This window comes from Perognathus longimembris, chromosome 11, assembly GCF_023159225.1.
Source record: "Perognathus longimembris pacificus isolate PPM17 chromosome 11, ASM2315922v1, whole genome shotgun sequence".
NCBI lineage: Eukaryota > Metazoa > Chordata > Mammalia > Rodentia > Heteromyidae > Perognathus > Perognathus longimembris.
This window is the reverse complement of record NC_063171.1, coordinates 40804715-40826289: the sequence shown is the minus strand read 5'-3', so window position 1 is coordinate 40826289 and position 21575 is coordinate 40804715. Positions and strand designations below refer to the sequence as shown.

Below are 21575 nucleotides of genomic sequence, written 5' to 3'. Positions count from 1 at the left end.
AAGGTTTAGTTTTAGGGAGCTGGAGGGCTTCTTTATAAAAGTGACACATTGTCTCCCACTTCGATGTGATACTCAGGCTCAGAAGGGATAACTGGCCCTTTCCCCCAACATGAAGCTCACTGTGCACTCACTGTGGGTCTGGCAGGGCCTCTTCCTTACTATCTCAGCTCAGTTCAATACTGCCTTTCCCAGATACCTCAATAGCAAACTCCATCGTCTGTCTTTCTGAGCATCTGGGCATCAGACCCCAAATTCTCCGATGGTGCTGTACATTTATGAGCTGAGCTGCTATTCTGCTCCCATGCACACCCAGTCTAGTGTCCAGCTTTTCCCCAGTGCTATTTGTTCATTGGAGTGATGGAGGCAGGGGGTACTGGTGGGACTAGAAGACTGTCTCCTTTCCTGGAGACTAGGAGACTTAGGAGGGAAGCATGAAGTAATCACTTTTCTATGTACCCTTCTCTGACTCTCCTGAAGACTACAAGGGCAGCTGTGTCCCTTCTGCCCCTTGCTCCCACCCCACCATAATGAGTGGATTATAGCATTGCTGTCGTCGTGGTAGCCTGGCTATGGGGTTCCTTCTTTGTGTGCCAGAGACTCCCATCTCCACTTTCAGCACATGAGCTTCTCCAGCTCCCCCCCTCTCCCCATGGTCATCCTTGCTCTAACCCAGGCTACCACCAGGCCCGCAAACTCTTTTCCGGTGACTGGTAAACTTTCCAGGGAGGGACTAAATAGCTCTGCCATTACACTGTGAAAGCAGCCACACAGAATATGTAAAGCTTCATTCATACTTTACGTACCCCAAGACCTTCTTTACAAAACCAGGTAGAGGGCTAGATTTGGCTGTAGGCTGTCTTTTGCATTTGCAGACCATGCTGTTCTCTCTACTCCTTACTCTTCTGGAACCTGCTCCTCACTGTGACTCTACTGTGGCAGCCTCTCAGCCACCCCCACTTTCCCCCCAGCCTGGCCTCATGCACTCCCTCTCCCCTGCTGCCCGGCTCTGCCAGCCAGTGTGCATTTTTGCTCAAGCTTTACTGTCCCCTTGCTTCCTCTGAGATCCTGAATGGTATGGAAAAGGACACTGGCGTGTGCTAACAGGGCCCACGTATATTCTGTCTCCTTTTATTTGGTACTGGGATTTGAACTAAGGACCTGTCCTTCTTAGGCAAGTTCTCTATTTGAGCCACATTCCCAATCCTCTTTTGTGTGTTTGTGTACATGTTGGTACTGGAGGTTGAACTTAGAGCTTGGGAGTTAGTTTTTCCTTAGCTTTTTTTGTTCAAGGCTGGTGCTCTATAAGAGTTTCACATGCAACCGGAAGTGGCGGGCTCTCCGAGTCACGTGTCAGCCAAAGATGGCTGCGCCCAGTCAAGGGGCGCAAAGGTTGTAGCGAGCCCCGCGCCGCCCTGGAGGAAACCGGGAGCCGGCTGCGGGGAGGTGGCATCTTTCTGGAGGAAAGAGGATCACGATGGAAAATCATAAACCAGATGATACTACCAAGGAAAACTTAATTTTTGATATCATAACCAGAAAAATTAACCAACTTCCAGAAACAGACAGGAATGTCCTTGAACATGGATCAACATATGTTGGACTTAATGCTGCTCTCTGTGGCCTAATAGCTGTCTTTTTCGACGCATCTTGCATGTGACAAAGGCTCCAGTGGCGTCTGCCTTGCCGATGGCAGTGATCCCATTCTTGACAGCTAATGTGGCTTACAAAGGTTTTGTAAGTTTACCTTTGAGTACAGGTGATTTCAGTTGTGAAACCTGTACGGTGACACAGGGTGGACTGATTGGTTTAGTTGTGGGTAGTCTGTACCCTATTATCTTGGCTATTCCTGTAAATGGTGGTCTAGCAGCCAGGTATGGATCAGCACTGCTACTAGATAAAGCAAACATCTTAACTTACTGGATCAGAATTTCTAAGCCTGTCTTTAGAAAGATGTTATTTCCCATTTTTCTTCAGACTGCATTTGCAGCATACCTTGGATCTAGACAATATAAGCTACTCATAAAGGCTCTTCAGTTACCTGAACCTGACCTAAAAATGACTTAAAACAAATACATTTGTGAAAATAGCCTGTCTCTAATGTTAAAAAAAAAAAAAAGAATTTCACATGTTTTCTTTTCTTTCTTTTTTCCTGCAAGGGCTGGCTTTAAACTGTGATCTTAAGATCTCAGCCTCCCGAGTAGCTGGGATTACAGGAGTGAGCTACTGGCATCTAACACTTTTTTATTTTTAAGTTTGTTTTGCAAGCCTGATGCTAGTTGGAGAGACTCATCTCCAACTAACCACCAGAAAACCAGAAGTGGAGCTGTGGCTCAAAATGGTAAACTTTTCAGGGAAGGACTAAATAGCTCTGCCATTATAGTGTGAAAGCAGCCACACAAACTATGGTAAAGTGCTATCCTTGAGCAAAAAAGAGCTCAGGGACAATGCCCTGGCTCTATGACAAAAGAAAGAAAAGAAAAAGTTGGCTTTACAGGTAAGGTCTTGCTAACTTTGCCTGGGCTGACCTTAAATGTCAGTCCTACCTCTGACTTCCAAGCAGAGGGGATAACAGGAATGAAGTTTAACAAACACATATCAGCTCATTGAAGATTGAGCTCTATAAAAAAAAAAAAAAATTCCCCCAGGGTTTAGTGACTCCTGCATCAAAGGTCTCCTCTCACCTCTTCTTCCATCTGTTTCTTTCTTCCTCCCTCCTCTCCCCACCCCCTTTATATATAATTATTCCCTAAGGTTCTGTCTATGGAGTTCTTCCTTTAGGTGCAGCTTGCAGGGTTGATTTCATTCACTCTCCAAGCTAACTAGCTCTCTTAAGCAACTCAAATCTACTACCACCAACTGCCGCCATGTTGTTGGAGCTTAAGATGTGGACTCCAATTATCTAGACACGCTCCCCTCAGACCTCCTGCCACGGTCACAAATGTCACATTTCTGAACTAGCAGTTTTTCTCAGGCCAGCTTTCCTCCCGTTCAGGTGTCACTGCTGCCGTGGGCTCACCCTCCTCTGACCTTATTAGTGCTAAAAACTGGAGTCTCGGCGACCAGCTTGCCGACCAGCTTGCCCTCCTCATCTCCCACCTCCAACCAGGCAGTTGCCAGGTCTTGTCTTGCCTACCACCTCTGTATTGTCTCTGAAATCACCCCCCCCCCCCGCAGTTTCAGCCCCTCATCACCTCTTCTTCTCATTCTACCCTTCTAACATGCCAATCCCACATGAGAGCTGCTCCCTTACATGCCACCTGTTACAGCATGCACCTTTCCTTAGTAAGTCCTTTTGCTTGGTTTTTGTTTGTTTGTTTGTTTTGTCTTGTTTTTTCCAGTCCTGGGGCTTGAACTCAGGGCCTGAGCACTGTCCCTGGCTTCTTTTTGCTCAAGGCTAGCACTCTACCACTTGAGCCACAGAGCCACTTCCGTCTTTTTCTATGTATGTGGTACTGCAGAATCGAACCCAGGGCTTCATGTACACCAGGCAAGCACTCTTCCACTAGGCCATATTCCCAGCTCTAGTAAGTCCTTTTGAATGCCACTTTCTTTAAGGAACTCTAGGCTCTACCTCTCCCAGTCATCCAGGATTTCTCCTCTTGAATTCCTCCCATTCAGAACTGATTATATTACTTTTCTTTTTTCTGGTATTGGGACTTGAACTCAAAGCTTTGTGCTGTTTGCTTATTCACGGCTGGCACTCTTCCATTTAAGCCATACTTGCAGCCATAGTTTTTATTTGCTGGTTAACTAGAGATGGAGTCTTATTTAGTGTTCTGCCTGGATGGCAAGTGAGTGTTCACACAGCTGAATACTGGAGACTTCAGGGTTTTTTTCTAATTGCTCTTTCAGTGACCTTGGGAAAAACAACTTTGTTTCAAAGTGACTAAAGTTTCTAGCTGAGCTAAGGCTTTTTAGATTTAAACTGCTACTCTCAACCCAAATCTGGCAAATATAAAAGAGCTGAATAAACTATAATATACTCATACTATGGACCAGTATTCACATAGTTTTAAAAATATGCGCAAGATCTATTTGTTTTCATCTAGAGAAAATTTAGGAACATGTTAAACAACACAAGGTGCAGGTTGCAGAGTACTTGTATGTCATCATCTCTTTTTGTGTAAACAAAAGGAGAAGGGGAAGTATCTGTGCGATGTGTGCACATACCAGAATGAGCACAGAGAAAAGCAACAAGTGAAAAGAACTTGCTCATGGTTATTTTAGGGAGGCAGGATTGGAGGGAGGAGGAGGTTGTTACATTTATTTTCTTATTCCTAAAGTCCCTGAAGCGCCCCCCCCCCCCCCAGAAGATCCATGTAGATATTCACGGAGCCCATGGTGGGCTCTCCTCTCCTACTGCCACTTCTCTCCCACTGCAGGGCCAGTAACTGGGAAAACCATTTATATACCAACTCATCAAACACCCAGTGCTGTACTTCTCACTTCAATCTGGCCTCTTATCCAGGGTCAAGAGACAAGTCACTCTGCTTTTACTACATAGTAAGCATGGTGAAGACATGCTCTTCTTTTAAAATATACACAGATACATACACAAATAACTAGTTAGCTACTGTAACCAACGACTAACAACTGAAATATTGAGGCAGTGTGTCTATGGTTAAGACTTATCCTTTATTTATTTATGTATCTGTTTGCTGATGCTAAGGCTTGAACTCTGGGCCTGGGCGCTGTCCCTGAGCCTTCGTGGGCTCTACCACTTGAGCCGCAGCACCACTTCCAGCTTGTTCTGAGTAGTCTACTGGAGATAAGAGTCTCATGGACTTTCCTGCCGGGGCTGGCTTTGAACGAAGATCGCTAGGATGACAGGCATGAGCTAGGCTGACCCTTTGAAAGCAGACAGTTCCAAGTTTGAACGACCACGACCAGAACCAAGATCCAGAGCAGTTCCACTATCCCCCAAAGACTGCTCATGACTGCCTGAGGCTCCCTTCGCCCCCCAGGGCCAGCCCCTGGCACCCCCCCGCCCCCAGCCCCGTCTGCCGGTCTCTGTGTGGAGGGACTCGGCCGGTGAGCCGCTGCGCGGGTGGTCCCAGTGAACGAACCTGCTGGAAGCCACCTGTGCTCCCGGTTTTTAGCTATAGTGAATAAAGCGATTTTAGACTTCCTCCTAGAGGTTACTCCTAGGGGCTCCACTTCATTTCCCAAGCGCTGGGACGGGTGGAGAGGGGAGGGCGGCTGAGAGGCGCTAGCAGCTGGAGCGGGGCTCCCGCGGGGCGCTAGCGGGGCCGGGGCAAGCCCGGGGAAGGCGCTGGGCTCCCCGACCCGGACACCGGCTCTTTTCCTCCCCGTTCCTTCGGCCCGCCTTGCTGGCTGCCGAAGCCACCAACTCCACGCACCCCCCTGCCCCCGCCCAGGGCGATTCCGTGTGGCGAGGGGCGCCCAAGCGGTCACCCCCCCCCACACACACACACAAGCGCTGGCATGGCAGGAGTCTAGGTGAAGCCCGTGGCCGGTGGCTGGGCTGATCTTACCTGCCTCGGGTCCATGGCGGCCGGGGGCATCGCCCGCACCGGGCCCACGCCGGGCCCGCCCGTCCCCGCCAGCCCCGCGCCCGGCGCACCGCCCGTGCTCCTGTAAGAGGCCCCGGCTCAATTTCGCTTTCGTTTCCCCGGAGAACGAAAGTGTGGCCAAGGGGAGGGGCCTGGGCCGGGCGCAGGGGCGGCGGAGCTGCTGTGGAGCCGCTGCAGAGCCGGAGTCCCCACGCCCGGGCTCGCCCCCGCCCCGAGTCCCAGGGTCCCGGAGTCTAAGGGCGAGGTGGGGGCCGGAAGACCAGGTGCCCACTGCGCCCCCTGCCACCCCGCTCCCGTCGCCCCAGCACAAGGAAGTGAAAGCCAGCGAGGGGACAGCAGCCCTCCCCCCCCCCCCCCAGCCCCCGGGAGGCGGGTTTCCCGCCTCACACTCACTCCATCAGGTGGGTATCAGAACTCTACAAAGCACTCAATATGCACCAGATACTGTGTTGAGCACGGAGGGAGCCAGCGGACCCTCATCTTACCAGGTTTCTGCCTGGGGCCGGGGGTGGGTGGCTCCACTCACTACTATTCTGCACTATCTGCTTATATATATCCCCGACTTCAGAGCTGCCAAGGGCTGGCCTGGGGGCAGGGACCATGCCACACGCATCCCGCATGCCCTGCGTGTGACGCTGAGGGCGCTGGCTAGTGGGCATGAAGACCACAGTGCTCAGGAAGAAGAAGGATGGGCAAAACAGTGCTTCACGGGGCGACGGGGGGGTGGGGGGGTGTGGTGGTGGATTTGAAATAGGAGGAAACATTTGAAAAAGTGGTCGGGGAAGCCACAGAGAGTTCCTCTCGGCCCCTAGGAAGGCCTGGTGCATCCGCTGGCCGCACCAGGTGGGAGGGGCTGCAGGGGGTGGACCTAGTTACCCCAGAATGCAGTTTGCCTTTACCTAGGAGAGAGAATATGCACAAGCTGCAAATCAGTCTTTTTACACCTAGAGCAAGTCACACACATAAGAAATCCACGGGGCATTATTTGTAACAACCTCTCAGATGCTGGCAATAACTCAAATGTTTGTGAGAAAGGAAGTAGATAAATGGTGGCATAGGCTTATAGTGGAGTGTTATACAGCAACAAAAAAGAACTACAACTGCTTACCTAACATACTGAGAAAAGCCACATGCATACTATTTATGGTTCCACCGAAGTCTCAAACCAGGCAAAACTAGATTATAATATACACTGCATAAAGACAGGAGGCCTTTAGGGGCATCCTCTAGAGAGAGCAGGGTGAGCTTTGACTAGCAAGGAATATTCTGGATGCTGGTGATGTTCAAGTTCTTACATGGGTAGTGGCTTTCCAATCATTCATTTGCTTGTATGCTTACATTTTTTTTCACACCCACATTATACATACACATACGTCTTCTGCATTTTACCATTTTAACAGGTTAACAGACTTCCTGCAGCAACCCTAACCCATTTCTCCACATACATAAGGTAAGTTATATACATGTTACCTCTGCTTTCTTGCCTTCGGGGTAAATGGACTGAAAGTCTTTCAACATAGGATGGGGCACCAAAACAGAAAGGGGAATTCCTTTCCTAAACACTGTCAGGTCGTGCCTTGAAAGAAGAACAACTGCTACGTCATTTAATCTTAGCAGCTCAGGTAACTGTAGATCGACTGATTGTCCTCTTCCCCTGCTCAGTAATTGTTTTCACTCCCCCAGGGTGGTGGGCAAGTGACCAAAATCTTTGTGCTGTTCTATTGTTTGGATTGGAACTGGAAGAAGCTTTAAAAAATTAACTGCAAGTGATTTTTTTTTCTTTTTCTTTTTGCTAGTCCTGGGGCTTGAACTCAGGGCCTGGGTGCTGTCCCTGCGTGTCTTTGTGCTCAAGGTTAGTGCTCTATCACTTGAGCAAGAGTGCCACTTCCAGCTTTTTCTGAGTAGTTTACAGGTGATAAGAGTGTCATGGATGTTTCTGCCCAGGCTGGCTTGGAACTGTGGTTCTCAGATCTCAGCCCTTGAGAAGCTAGTATAACTGGTGTGTGCCACCAATGCCCAGCAGTAATTTTCATTCATTGTGGAAATATTCAGAAAATAGAGACAATAAACACAGTGAAAACCACCTTTCTTCACCCTCCATCTTCACCCTCCATTATTAATTCATTGGTGCTTAACCTTCCAGGGTTTTTCCTGTGCACTAAGATACCAGTACCAAGCCAGGTGCTGGTGACTTAGGCCTGTCATCCTAGAGACTCAAGGAGGCTGAGATCTGAGGATCATGGTTTGAAGCCAGCCCGGGAGGAAAGTCCATGAGACTTTTTTTTTTTGCCAGTCCTGGGGCTTAAACTCAGGGTCTGAGCACTGTCCCTGGCTTCCTTTTGCTCAAGGCAAACACTCTACCACTTGAGCCATAGCGCCACTTCTGGCTTTTTCTGTGTATGAAGTGCTGAGGAATTGAACCTAGGGCTTCATATATGCGAGGCAAGCACTCTTGCCACTAGGCCATATCCCCACCCCATGAGACTCTTATCTCCAATAAACTACTCAGAAAAAGCTGGAAATGGTCCCGTGACTCAAGTGGTAGAATGCTAGCCTTCAGCACAAAGAGGCTCAGGGACAGTCCAGGCCCTAAGTTCAAGCCCCAGGACTTGGTGAAAAGAGGGGGGGAGGGAGGAGGAAGAGGGAGGGATAGGGAGAGAGAAAGAGAGAGAGAGAGAGAGAGAAAGAGAGAGAGAGAGAGAGAGGTAACACACAGGTGGCTGGTCCTCTCCCAAGACAAAGGTTCTTCCTGTAACAAATGACTCTCCAGGGGCTGGGCATACATACCACCCAGGGCTGCTTATTAACAACAATCTAAACGATTATGCCTCCTGTCTAAAATGAGGTGAATTTTCGGAGGACTATGGGCTGCTTTTGGTTTCCAATTCCAGCTCTCAGTGCTTTTTAGCTATAAATAACTGTTAGTCTGGCTTTGTAGTTATTAACTTGGTTTGGTGTGGATTCTGTTTAACCTCACTGCACGCAGAGGCACCTATTTACAACAATTACTGCCTCTGCAATTTCCTAGGGCCAGAAATTAGCACATGTAGGGGCTAATATCTTCAGTTGGACCTTTTATCTCCCTGTAGCAAAGTGGATGTCTGTGGACTTTTAATGTTGGCTGAAGGGACCACAGTACAAGAGCAAGGACTGTCTGTATACCTCTTAAACAACTGGCAACATGTTATCATAGAGATAATAAAGTCAAGAGTTATTTTAAGGGCTGGGGATATGGCCCAGTGGCAAGAGTGCCTGCCTCATATACATGAGGCCCTGGGTTCGATTCCCCAGCACCACATATATAGAAAATGGCCAGAAGTGGCACTGTGGCTCAAGTGGCAGAGTGCTAGCCTTGAGCAAAAAGAAGCCAGGGACAGTGCTCAGGCCCTGAGTCTAAGCCCAGGACTGGCCAAAAAAAAAGTTATTTTAAGTGCCAGGGCATTAATTAATTAATTAATTAAGTGCCCATTTGGAGGCTTGAACTCAGGGCCTGGGTGCTGTCCTTGAGCTTTTTTGCTCAAGGCTAGTGCTCTACCACTTGTGCCACAACTCCACTTCCAGGTTTTTGGTAGCTAATTGGAGATAAGCATCTCATAGACTTTCCTGCCTATGCTGGCTTCAAACTACAATCCTCAGATCACAGCCTCCCAAGGAGATAGGATTATAGGCATGAGCCACCCAGCTCAGAGCATTATTTTTGGAAGAGGACATAGACCCATGCTATCCTAGCTCTTACAAACACACAGTAATTCTTGCAGTTGGTGGCATCCTTTGTTGTTTCCTTTGATTCTCACTGGGGCCTTACTTATTCTGCTTATAACAGCTACTACACTGGTAACATTAATTTTCAAATTTCACAGGGTCTTCCCACAGTAACCCTACTGTTTTTGATAACCTGTGAGGCTCTGGGGAGACAGAATACTGAGCTGGCCCAGCAAGTAGTATTCTTCACTGTCCCAATGCTGTTGCACATTCTATGGCTGTTAGTGACCAGAAATGACTTTTGAAGTTATAAGGAAGCAGGAAGTGCCTCTAGGTACTCTCCCAAAGGAACAGAGGCCTCCAAAAGTGGCCAGGGGCAAAGGAAAGAGGGTGGTATTTATCAGTTATCTGCATATGCCTGTAAGTGCACTGTTAGTGGGTACTATCATGCAATAAAGTTATAATATTAGAGTGCTGGAGATGTAACTCATTGATAGAGTGTTTGCCTAGCATGTGCAAACTCTGGGTGTGATTTTCCAGCACTTTAAAAAATAAAAAATCCTGATGATAAAATTTAGAATATTGTTAATGATGTCAAAACAACAGTAAAAATAATGGCTAGCAGTTCTGTGTAGAATATTGCATATGAATGCATAGCCAGCTAATGTACAGTTTTATAAACACCCTACAAGGTGACCCTCATACACCTGGAGCTTTATACACTAAGTCTTGACAGGCACTGTGCTAGCTTGGTTCTGTGTGCACCATCTGCCTGGGCGGGTGGCTCTGGCCAGCACAGAGGCTCAGCTAGTGGTCCACATTTGGGTTCCACTGAGCTGGTATTCAAAGAATAGACCTTTCACCCATTCTTGCTTTTTCTTCCTCTTCTTCCCCAAGACCCAGCCTGGGGAGTGGCAAGGCTCAGTTCCAGATTCTGCCAGGCAATGTCCCCATCTCCAGCTTGCAGGAAGTAGAAGGGACAAGTGCAGTCCATCCTGGGTAGGTCTGACAGTGGCCTGGGCCCAGGGCTCTGCAGTGCTTCCTGGGGAAGCAGGCAGATTTCACTGACAGACAATTTGCAGAAAGCTAATTTGCCAAGTGGCCAATTCACTGAAAAACCAATTTATGAAACAACCAGTATGTTGAGTTTTCTTTTTTTCTCCTTGATCTTAATTGACTAGTATTTATTCCAGCTTCATAATAGGATTTAGAAGAAATGTATGCTGCGGACTCTCTGCTGCCTTTGAGCTAAGGCTGAGGAAGAAATTGGGAGGGTGAGGGGAGAGGTGAGTGGCTTCAGCAGAACTTTCTGTGGAGTGACTTTCTGGGAATCAACAGCTATTTCCAGCTGTCTACGATCTTCTTTCCAAGCCTTTGCCATTTTGAACTCGTGTGTGTGTGTGTGTTTGAAGTCAAGGCCTGAGCACTGTCCTTGATCTTCTTTTGCAAGAGGCTAGGACTCTACTACTTGGGCCACAGCTCCACTTCCAGCTTTTTGGTGGTTACTTGGAGATAAAAGTCTCCCGGATTTTTCCTGCCCAGGCTGGCTTTGACCCACAATCCTCAGATCTCAGCCTCCTCAGTAGCTAGGATTACAGTACCCAACTCCAAACTAGTCTTTAATGACTTTCTTTCGATATTAACAAGCTCACAAAAATCTCCCTTTCTATGAAGAGGAGAGAGTCTTGCGAAGCCAGGGTAGAGTGATTTTAGGTGCTTGCCAGGAAGAACACTTGAGTCCAGGGGTTTGAAACTAGGCTGGGCAACACAATGAGACCCTGGCCCCCAACAGATGAAAATAAAAAATCCTCATGTCAATGGGAAAAAATTCCATGAGCTAAAGATGTAGGCAAACTTCCAGGGTTACAACACCTTGCATCCACTCTCGCTTTCTTCCCATGCAGTCTTCCTGTGGCAATGATATCTGGTGACTTAAGATCTGCACATACCATGCAATCCAAGGAAAGGGTAAACCAGGCATTGAGAGGAGAGAAGGGAGACAGAGAGATGGCATCCGGGAGAGGAGATGAGCTTTAGCGGTGCAGTATAGGCTCTGGTTCAGGGAAGCACATTGGGGTCATATGTATTCCTTTCATTGTTGTATCCCAGTGACTTACATTTATGCCGCAGACATGTTTTTATGCTACCAAATATTTATTTTATTGCCAAAAAAAAACTCCATATAACTCTGTGGCTTCTCAATGCTCTAAGGCAAACGTCTTCAGGTAAGGCCCTGCCTTCTTCTATCCTCTCAGCCCCAGTTTCTGGCAGCCCTTCCCAGCCCACTCCTCTTCCTCCAGGTTACTGCTTCCTCATGCCATGTCTTGTCTCCCTCTAGATCCTTTCTTCCCCTATTTATCTACATTTGGAGCCATCTCTCAGGTCTCAGTGAGGTCAACACTTGCTCAGGAAACCACTGAACTCCCCACCAATGCACACAGCATGTAAACTTCTCCCTTGGAGTGGCCTACATATGTAATTCTAAATTGCCTTACTACCAGTTCCATGAGGCCAGAGCTACACTAATGTTTTCTTATCAGGCTCAGAAGTGTTCACTGAAAAGCCAAACCTGGACATCTCTCCTTGAAAGACAGTTCCCAGCTGCCAGGCTCTTAGGCCAGTGTTTGTCAAGCCAGGTCTCTGTTCGTTCTATCACTGTACCTCAACTCGGTCTTCAGATGTCCATTGCCAACTCTCCTCTCTGGAGTGCTAGTGAGTAGACAGTAAAGATTCCAGGAGAGGGTTGAATTTTCTAATGGTGAGCCACTCAAATTAAGCTACAAAGCGATGAATTTGACCCATCAAATCCAACTACAGAGCCCTACGATCCTGACTCACACACAATGAGGAACCACTTGCTAGAAACCTCCCCAAACAGGCTGTCCTATGATGCTTAGACAATCCCTAACCCAGATCTCAGTGGCTACTAAGTGGCATTTGGAGACTTTATAGGATAGAGACTATGTGACCCACCTCCTCCCCCACCCCTTTCAGATTTAGCCCAACTGCTTCACTAGACTGCTTCTGTGCCGGGCAGGAAAACCCTCTCTGGTCACTAGTCTTTGACACCAGAATCTGTATTCTCTCTTTTACAAATAATGTCCAAGGGAGGCAGAAATTGTAGACAGAAGAGGAGTTTTGCTTGGAAGAGAACGGCCCTCCTAATAACCTTTCACTCTCAAGCTGTTTAAAACCAAAGTGACGCTTCTTCTCCTTAGTGTTGCTTGTCTGGAAGAGTCTCCTGGTTTAGGAAATTCAGAGGATGGGAGAGTATGCTGTGTGTGAGGGTAAACACTTGATACAACAAAGATGATCTTACATAAATCCACAGCTAATAGTGGGACAGCTGGACATGACCATTAAAGTGAGAAATAAAATAAGAAAGGTCACTAAGACCATTGACTTCCTGAATTCTAGAAGATACTGCTTTTCCCATCCTAATATTTTCAGTATTGGAATATGAATTGCAATATAAATGCACATTTAATTCAATGCCTCTTATCTTATTAAATCAATAGCACGTTCTCACATTCAATAGTTTTAGAAACAGACATGGTATTTAACATTCCACAGATGGAAGACTCTATTCCACAGAACTTTGTTTCATGCACAAAACTACTTTAAAATACCATATATATTACAATCAGATTATGTGTATAAATGAAATTTCATATTAGGTCTTAGGACCCATTTCCCAAATACCTCATTATATCTTATGTATTATGGTCCTAAGCACCCTAAGAAGTTTAAGGAATACTAAATATGTATTTACTTTATGTGTGTGTGGGTGGCAGAGAGTATTGGGACTTGAACTTAGGACCTGGTTACTTTCCCTGAGTTTCTTTTGTTCAAGGCTAGTGCTCTGCCACTTGAGCCACAGCTCCACTCCTGACTCTTTGGTAGTTTAAGAGAGGTAAGAGTCTCACAAACTTTCATGCTGGGGCTGGCTTTGAACCACGATCCTCAGATTTCACCCTCCTGGGTAGCTAGGATTACAGGCTTGAGCCACCACCTCTGGGCTCCCATATTCACTTTTTTAGGATGCAAAACTCAGCACTCCAACAAAAAATTATGCCTGGGTTGGAATGGAACTTGTATGTTTGGGCTAAGTGTGGGGATAAATAATAATCCTTTCTCCTCAAGGGTTTATTTGCATAAAACCTTTGTCATTAAAAAAAAAGTATTTTTTTCCTCTTGTTGTTGTTGGGGATGTGTGGTTTGGATATAGCACTTCCAAGTTAAGATGGAACACAGACTAGGAAGACAGAGAGGCTGAAGGATGTGGATTTGGACTGAAGTTAGATGCTTGAGCAGCCCCTAAGGGTAAGGGCCACTTGTCTCATGCTGGCCAACATCCTAGGCAGGGAACACCGGTGGGTGCATGGAAGCTCCATGATGTTGGCTTGGAAACCACCAAGGGTAGGCTGGCATATACAGCATGGCTCTGTTTAGGTGAAAACAAAACACTGTTGAGGATGCAGGACAATGTACTGACTAGCCCATGAATGCAAAACTTAAGGAGAGGTCAGGCTGCTGTTGGTAACTCTGCTTCTGGATGAGATGAACTGGATGAAGAAGTCTCATGTGCTTTATAATTTTCTCCCTCCCTCCCTGTCTTGCTTCTTTCCTGGTCCTGGGGATCAAACTCAGGGCTTTGTGCTGGCTAAGCATGTCCTCTGCCACTGAGCTATACCTCAAGTCTGTTTCTATAATTTTTCTACTGTGGAGCTCTCCTCTCTCTCTCTCTCTCTCTCTCTCTCTCTCTCTCTCTCTCTCTCTCTCTCTCTCTCTCTCTCTCTCTGTCTGTCTCTCTCTCTCCCCCTCCCTCCCTCTCTCATCTCTCCCTCTCTTTCTTTCCCTCCCTCCCTCTCTCCTTTCCTCCCTCCCTCTCTCTCCTCTCTCCCTCTCTCCTCTCTCTCTCTCCCTTTCTCCCCCCATTCTCTCTCTATCTTAAGTATTTGAGTATTTAATAAGAAAAACTGTTGGGCTGGGAACGTGGCTTAGTGGTAGAGTGCTTGCCTAGCATGTATGAAGCCCTGGGTTCAATTCCTCAGTACCACATAAGCAGAAAAAGCCAGAATTGGTGCTGTGACTCAAGAGGCAGAGTGCTAGCCTTGAGCAATGAAGCTCAGGGACAGTGCCCAGGCCCTGAGTTCAAGCCCCAGGACTGGCAAAAAAGAAAAGAAAAAAACTTTCTAGAGGTCACAAACCTTGATCCCCAAGCCCCAGTCTCAGAATGACTTGTTATTTATAAGGGCTTAGAACAGTGCCTGGCACATTCTAAGTGCTGGAGGAAATACTTTAAAAATAAATCCTCAAAGGCAAAAGCATCAAGACACAGACAGAAAGTCTTAATACATGGCCTATTAAAGTTCAGAAGGAGCCATGCATGGTGGTATATTCCTGTAATCCTAGCTACTTAGGGTAATGAGGCAGGAAGATCACTGGTGCCTAGGAGCTCCTAGCCAATCTAGACAATATGGTAAGACTAAATTTAAAACAAACAAGTTCAGAAATATTGTAGGGGAGTAAATAAATAGTGTGGAATTGCTAGCTGGTTTGTCCTTGTCCTGACCTCTGAGGGACAGAGGTTCTGCATCCTGAGATGACCTGCAGTAACTGACGTTCAGACTTTTACAGCAACACTGCCTCGATTATGCACATTAGACTCTTCTTCAACAGAATGCCAGCATTTCCTTCCTGTGGTCAGATTTTCATTCATTCATAGTAAATATTTACCAAACACCTGCTATGTGCCAGGCATGGACTGTCTCAGGATCTAGAATAGCAGACAAGGCAAAATTCCTTTCTCTATTGCCCTGAAGCGTATGTTTTCATGAAGAGAGACAGCAGTAGGCACATTAATCTCCAGTGCCAGCTAACTAACTGTAAGCCTTATGAAGAGAAATGCTAGCTCAGGGTGAGAAGAAAAGAGTGCCAACCAATGTGCATCTTGCTCTCTGGGGGCTCTGTCTAGCAGAGAACCAATCAATAAACACACAGTTATTAAACCAATGAATCTACAAGAAGGTTGTGCTCAGGTGTTCAGGGAGCAGACAGAAGAGGAGCCCAACTCATTGATTTAGAAGGAGGTCAAGGAAGCTTTGGGGAGGAGAAATATGACTCAAATCCAAAACGATCAGCCAGAAGAAGGAGTGGGAGAGGGCAACCCAAAGAGACGCACAGATGTGGAAGAGATGCAGAACGCACAATGGTGCTGCCATAGAATAACAACATACAGTGGACAAACCAAGTGGCCTCAACTCAGAAGATTCTAGAAGGGTTGCAGAGAGTAGCACACAAGTAAGCACACATGTGTGTGCAAAAGCACCCGCTGTAGTCACCTGCTGCTTCACATGCCATCCCACATGGTTATAGAGGAGTAGGTCTGTAAAGGAGACTTGTTAACTGTGGAACCCCTATCTCGTTGTCCACAGTGATTAGTTTATAATGCTAGAAGAAAGCTATTGGAGCTTCCAATGCTCCATTTTGAAGTACATATAATAATTATAGAATATATAATACTATATAACATATTGCATAGTATATGGCCTCTATGCTATATAATAGGTAATATGCATAATATATAGATTATATAACACATTACATAATATATGATATAGATATCTTATATAATATTTGTTATATATACTTATATATTATATATAAATATATATTCTATATAATATATCCTATATTTTATAGATTATATAAAAAAGCTGGGCACTAGTGGCTTATGTTTGAAATCCTATCTACTCAGGTCTGAGGATCAAGGTTTGAAGCCAGCTCAGTCAGGAGAAAGTCTATGAGATTCTTATCTCCAATAAACCATAAAAAAAAAAAACACCCAGAAGTAGAGCTGCGGTTCAAGTGGTAAAGAGCTACATTGAGTGAAAAAAGCTAAGGGACAATGCCCAGGCTCTGAGCTCAAGCCCTAATACCAGCATCACACACACACGGATATAGAAAAAACAAGGAACTAAGAGAGGTGTGGAGAAAAATCAAGGCTAAGAAGCCCTTTCTGACATAATCTCGAACCTAGGATCCAACCATGCCTGAAGCTCACACTTGAAATTTGTAGTTAAATGATCAAAGGGGAAACCTCTTTTGCTCACAGTGGGTTTCTGCCATTTGTAAATAGATTAATGTAACTTCTTTTTGCGAAAGAGCTTACTCTTCTGTGATTGGCAGGAATGGTTGCAGAAAGAAAGGGAAGACAGATTCTTGCCCATTGAGTCTGATGAAAATGGTGATTTCAAGGTCACTACTACAGGAGTACAGAAATGAACCGTAGCTCCTTGGGTACACGAACGAAAGGTATGTGTATAACTCACAGTCTATAATGGATAAGTTATGTAATCCTTGTTTAGTCCTAACAGTCCACTACACAGCCCTAAGTTACTTATAAAGAGAGGTGACACTGAATAGTTGAGTGGCACCACCATTGTTACTATTCTCACATTAACACATACGTCACAGGTCTTTCCCAAGCGGTTAATTTTGTAAGAAACTAAATATTTTGAACTCTTTATTTTTGGTGCCAAACAAATCAGCTGGTGCTCTCTAGAAAACAACTCAAGCAGCTGCACCAAACCCAACAGATGTTAGAGCAAAGCAAATTGCTGCCTCTCAAGAGATCACTATAAAAGCCCCAAAGCTCAAATACTGTTGTTCACATCTTTAAAAACGCTAATCAGTTGGTCACAGATAATAATTCCAATCTTGTTCTGAAAGGGAACTTCAGATCTTTAATCCATGAATCAGAAAGATGTCTATGTAACTGTATGTGAGTATATAAAAATAGCTAGCTTAAGAAGGCTTTGTGGAATAAGCACCAGGTCTCCTTCTGGCAGGAATAAGAATGTCTCAAGTTTTTCTTTTTTTTCTTCTTTCCACAAGCATTACCAAATACCTACTTGGTGCCCACAATCCCAGCACTGTCTGCCCATGTTTGAGTCCCCTTTTCTTGGTGAAAAAAAGGCTGAATCTTGGTTCACATATGGCCCATGCTGAGTAAAATGTAAAATAAAACATAATATATTATTGGAACCATAAGATGTTACTTTTTTGTGTGTGCCAGAACTCAGGGCCTGGGCACTGTCCCTTAGCTTTATCACTCAAAGCTGGCACTCTACCACTTGAGCCACAGCTCCACTTCTGGTTTTTAGCTGGTTATTGGAGATAGTCTTATAGATTTTCCTGCCTGGGCTGGTTTTGAATTGTGATCTTCGGATCTCAGTCTCTTGAGTAGCTAGGATTACAGGCCTAAACTACTAGCTCCTGACTTAAGAGATTGCTTTTGCAGCAAATTTTGGCCCTCTAAACTCTGCTTATGTATCCCTCTCCCCACTATACTATCTTCACATTGCCAGGACATTAGTCATCAAGAAGAACAAGACCCCAACCACATAGCCTGGTGGTCTGGCTTCAAGTTCTAGCTTGGCTATTAACTAGTGTTTGAAGCTTGGCCAACATTTACCTCTGCATCTGGAAAAATGAGGGTGATACTTAGTTTTTATACCAGGTTGGTGGAGGGAATAAACAAGTGTATCTAAAATGACTGACACCATGCCAGATATGTAACAAGTGCTCAGTAAAGAAGCTATTCATAAGAAAACAAAGCACTTGAACATGGCTTAAGGTGTAGAGCACCTGGCTAGCAAGGGAGAGGCCCAAAATTCACACCCCAGCATTGCCAAAAATGAATGAAAAAAACCCGAGGCCTTAGTCTCTTCCCAGTTCTAAAATTTTATGCAGTTTACAATACAGCGATGATAGGTTTTGAGATGCCCCCTTTTATGTTTTCTCTTTCCTATCCGGCAAAAATAGCAAGCATCCAAAACAGCAAAAAGGTTCCCCAGCCTACCAATGAGAAATCTTTAAGCAAGTTCAAGCGGGTACTGGGTCCTAAGAATAGCTAGACACTTAAAATTCTGACAGCTCTGCAAGGTAGACGGAATTATCTTCATTTTTGTAGATAGGCCAAAGTAGGAGTAGGGAGGTTAAACAGCTCACTCAATGTCACAGAGTGGCAGCCACGATCCCACAGTTTAGGCCCCTTTTTCATTCCATGCCCCTGCCTCCTGTAGAGCGAGCCCTGAACTCTCCGTAAATAACGAACAAGGTATTTCTGGATCTTTTAAACCATCGTCACCATTGGTGGCCCTTGTGTCTGCAGCTCCCCCACCCCACCCCCCACGACCTGCGGTAGAAACCCCTCCTCCCTCTCTAGCAAGCCAGCCTCGGTGTAGGCCTCCCTACCCGTCCACCCGCAGCGGCTCAGCTCTGCCCGTGGCAGACTCCATCCCCCAGGCGACGTCGGAGCGTCCGGAATCCCATGACAGCTATCGCTTTTTGGAAGGCAGTTCTCCCCCTACTGCGACACCGCGGACGGAGCGCCTCAGACACCGCTTACCCGGCAAGCGGGGGACCAAGAACCAAGCCAAACAGATGCGCGAAAGGAAGGTGACGCAACGAGGCCTTCTGCACCAGAGCCAGGCTGAGGCTTAGCGCAGTGGCCGTGACCCCGCCGTGGGCTTCGTCACCGTGGCCGCTGACGTCTCCCCCGAGCCCCGCACGCATCCCCGCGATGCGGCACCCGTCCTCTGCAGTTTGTGCGTGTGTACGCGCGCGCGCGTGTGTGTGCGTGTGTGTTGGGGAAGAGGGGTGGGGGTGGGGGAGAGCAAGGCTGAGGATGGCACCTACCGGGACGAGACCCTGACGCCGGGCTCTCTGTGCAGCCCCTCACCGATGCGGGGTGGGTGGGAGCGGGGACGGGAGGTCGGGGGGGGGGGGCGCGGGGCGGAGGAGGGTGGATGGCGAGGGAGAAGCCCGGGGCCTTTTGGTACCCAGCTGTTCGGCTCCAGCTGGCGAGGTGTCAGAGCATCCTTGCGCAGTCTCCACCCCCGTACACACACACACACACACACACACACACACACACGCGGGTGCACACACACACGCACACGCACACGCACGCCTCCCTCAAGGCTGCCAAGCCGCGTCTCGGTCCCCCACCAGCCGCATCCCCCTCCTCCCCCTCCTCCTCCCCGGCCCGGCGACCACCCTCGGCACCTCAGCCGGGCGCCGCCGCGGCGCTGCCACCTCCGTCAGCACCGAGGACCGGAGCGGCTGCGCCAGGCGTGCGGGCGTGCGGCCGGGGCGGCCGGGGCGGGGAAGGAAGGAGCCTCTTACCCGGAGCTGTAATTCCTCCTGTCGCAGCCCCACTGGAGCGCGGTGGCCGCCGCCGCCGCCGCCGCCGGTCCCGCCCCCCGCCCGCCCCCAGCGCGCAGTCCCCAGGCTCCGCGGGAATCAATGGCACCGTCGCGCCTTGGTGACATCATAGGCGCGCCGGGCGTGGGAGGGAGGCCCACGTGACTCCCTCCTCTTTTGTTCGCGCCCCGGGAAAGCGAGGGTTTTGTGCTCCCCCCCACCTCCCCGGTAGGCGCGCGGTGGTGCGGTGGGCACGGTGCGGAGTGGGCACTTGGAGTTAGAACCCTGCTCAGGGCCATGGTTATGCCCATCAGCCATCCGTAGCCACCTGGCTGAGATGGAAGGCCCGAGGAAACGCGTGGGTGCAATCTCCTTTACGTGGACCTCCAGTCTGCAGGACTGGTGGAGCATGCACTGCGTGTACCCAGTAGTTCTCCAGTGCCTCGTTCAAATCAAGCTGGAGAAAGTGTCCCCCGTGAGCTTCCATCGCTTCTAAGTGGTCCCCGTCTTCTGCCATCGCCTTCCCCTTCAGTGGTAACTCCCATCCTGAATTTCAATTTACACAACTATTCTGTTGCTTTAATTTCCTTTTACATATGCATTGCTCAGCCGTACATTAGAGCTGTGTGCGTGTGCGCGCGCGTGTGTGTGTGCAGCAGTGTAGGGGCTTGAACTCTTACATATGCATTGCTTAGCAGTACATTAGAGCTGTGTGTGTGCACACACGCAGCGGTGTAGGGGCTTGAACTCCTGGCGTAGGCCCTATCCCTGAGCTGTTTTGCTCAAGGCTGACACTTTGTTACTTACTTGAGCCACAGCTCCACTTCTGGCATTTTGGTAGTTAATTGGAGATAAGTCACACGGACTTTCCAGCCTGGACTGGAGTCAAACCACCATCCTCAGATCTCAGCCCCCTTAGTACCTAGGAAATAGGTTTGAGCCACCAGCACTCAGCTCTGGTTTTTTGTGTTTGTTTTGTTTTTGACCCTTGTAGTGTCAGGGAAGGAGGAGGAGGGTTATAGTCACAAACATGTTTGATTCAACCTTGCAGAGTCATTTCCATTTTGTGCACTTTCACTGCTTCCTAATTATAACATAATTGCTTTTGCCTTACCCCTGCCCTTGCTTTACTTCCTAGCTCTTACCTTTAGTTGTGATGACAGTGGTCAACTCCCTCTACTTCTTGTTCTTACCTACAGTAAGGATAACATCTACCTGTGTAAGGTTTGTGGTAGAAGTTAACACATTAATTTCTATCAGTATGCCACGCCATAAGAAAGACAGGATTAGTAAACATCAAAACTATTTCAAGTGGCTGGGAATGTGGCTTAGTGGTAGAGTGCTTGCCTCGCATGCATGAAACCCTGGGTAAGATTCCTCAGCACCACATAAACAGAAAAAGCTGGAAGTGGTGCTGTGGCTCAAGAGGTAGAGCGCTAGACTTGAGCATAAAGAAGCCAGGGACAGTGCTCAGCCCCTGAGTCCAATCCCCAGCACTGGCAACAACAAACCAACAAACAAAACCCACAAAACTATTTCAACCAATTGCCTAGTGATGGACAAAGATTTGTGATTCCTAGGCTTTCCCTTCTGCCTTTACATTTCTTCTCTCTTATAGGGGTGGGGTTTGTATTCAGGAAAGGACTTGTTGGATGGATGTGAGGATGTGTTAAATGTTCAGTCTCCCAGGGGATTAGCTCCTGAGCTGAGGCCTCGATCCCTTATCAACTGTAGGGTCTTTCCAGACATTGGAGCCAAGGGAAATGATTACCTGGGCATTATGAGACTAAGTGATGGTTAGCCCCGGCCACCCCTCCAGACCCCTCCTGAAGGCTTTTGGGTTGAGGTGTGGGACTACAGTACATTGTTCCTTCTAGAGCTGTCTTGGTTGTGAGCAGAACTTGATATCCTTCCCAGGTGGGATCAAGTTTTCTTCCTTCCAGGCTTTTTTCAGGACATGAGTCTCCAAGTCAGTGAGGCTGAGCTGGAAACTCAAGAAGGGTTTGAGCTAAAAGGCCTCATAACCTGAACGCGCACACACACACACACACACACACACACACACACACACACGAGGAGGGACTCAGCATATAATCCATCCAGTAATTTTCTAGGATTTAAAAGATA

At 47.5% G+C, this 21575-nt stretch overlaps 1 protein-coding gene and 1 pseudogene across 3 annotated transcripts in view; one reads left to right on the top strand and one right to left on the bottom strand.

Moving 5' to 3' along the window:
• Positions 1-19479, bottom strand: part of Adar (adenosine deaminase RNA specific) — a 39056-nt gene extending 19577 nt beyond the window's left edge. For 2 of the 3 annotated variants that reach the window (XM_048358280.1, XM_048358281.1), the window contains exon 1: positions 5496-5557. In XM_048358280.1, the coding sequence (XP_048214237.1) occupies positions 5496-5525 (30 nt within the window). In that variant the 5' untranslated portion in view covers positions 5526-5557. Of the gene's footprint in view, positions 1-5495; positions 5558-19430 lie in introns of those variants that run through there. The other variant, XM_048358284.1, reaches the window with a different exon arrangement.
• On the top strand, positions 1356-2101 carry LOC125360250 (annotated as a pseudogene).
• Positions 19480-21575: the final 2096 nt, after the last annotated feature.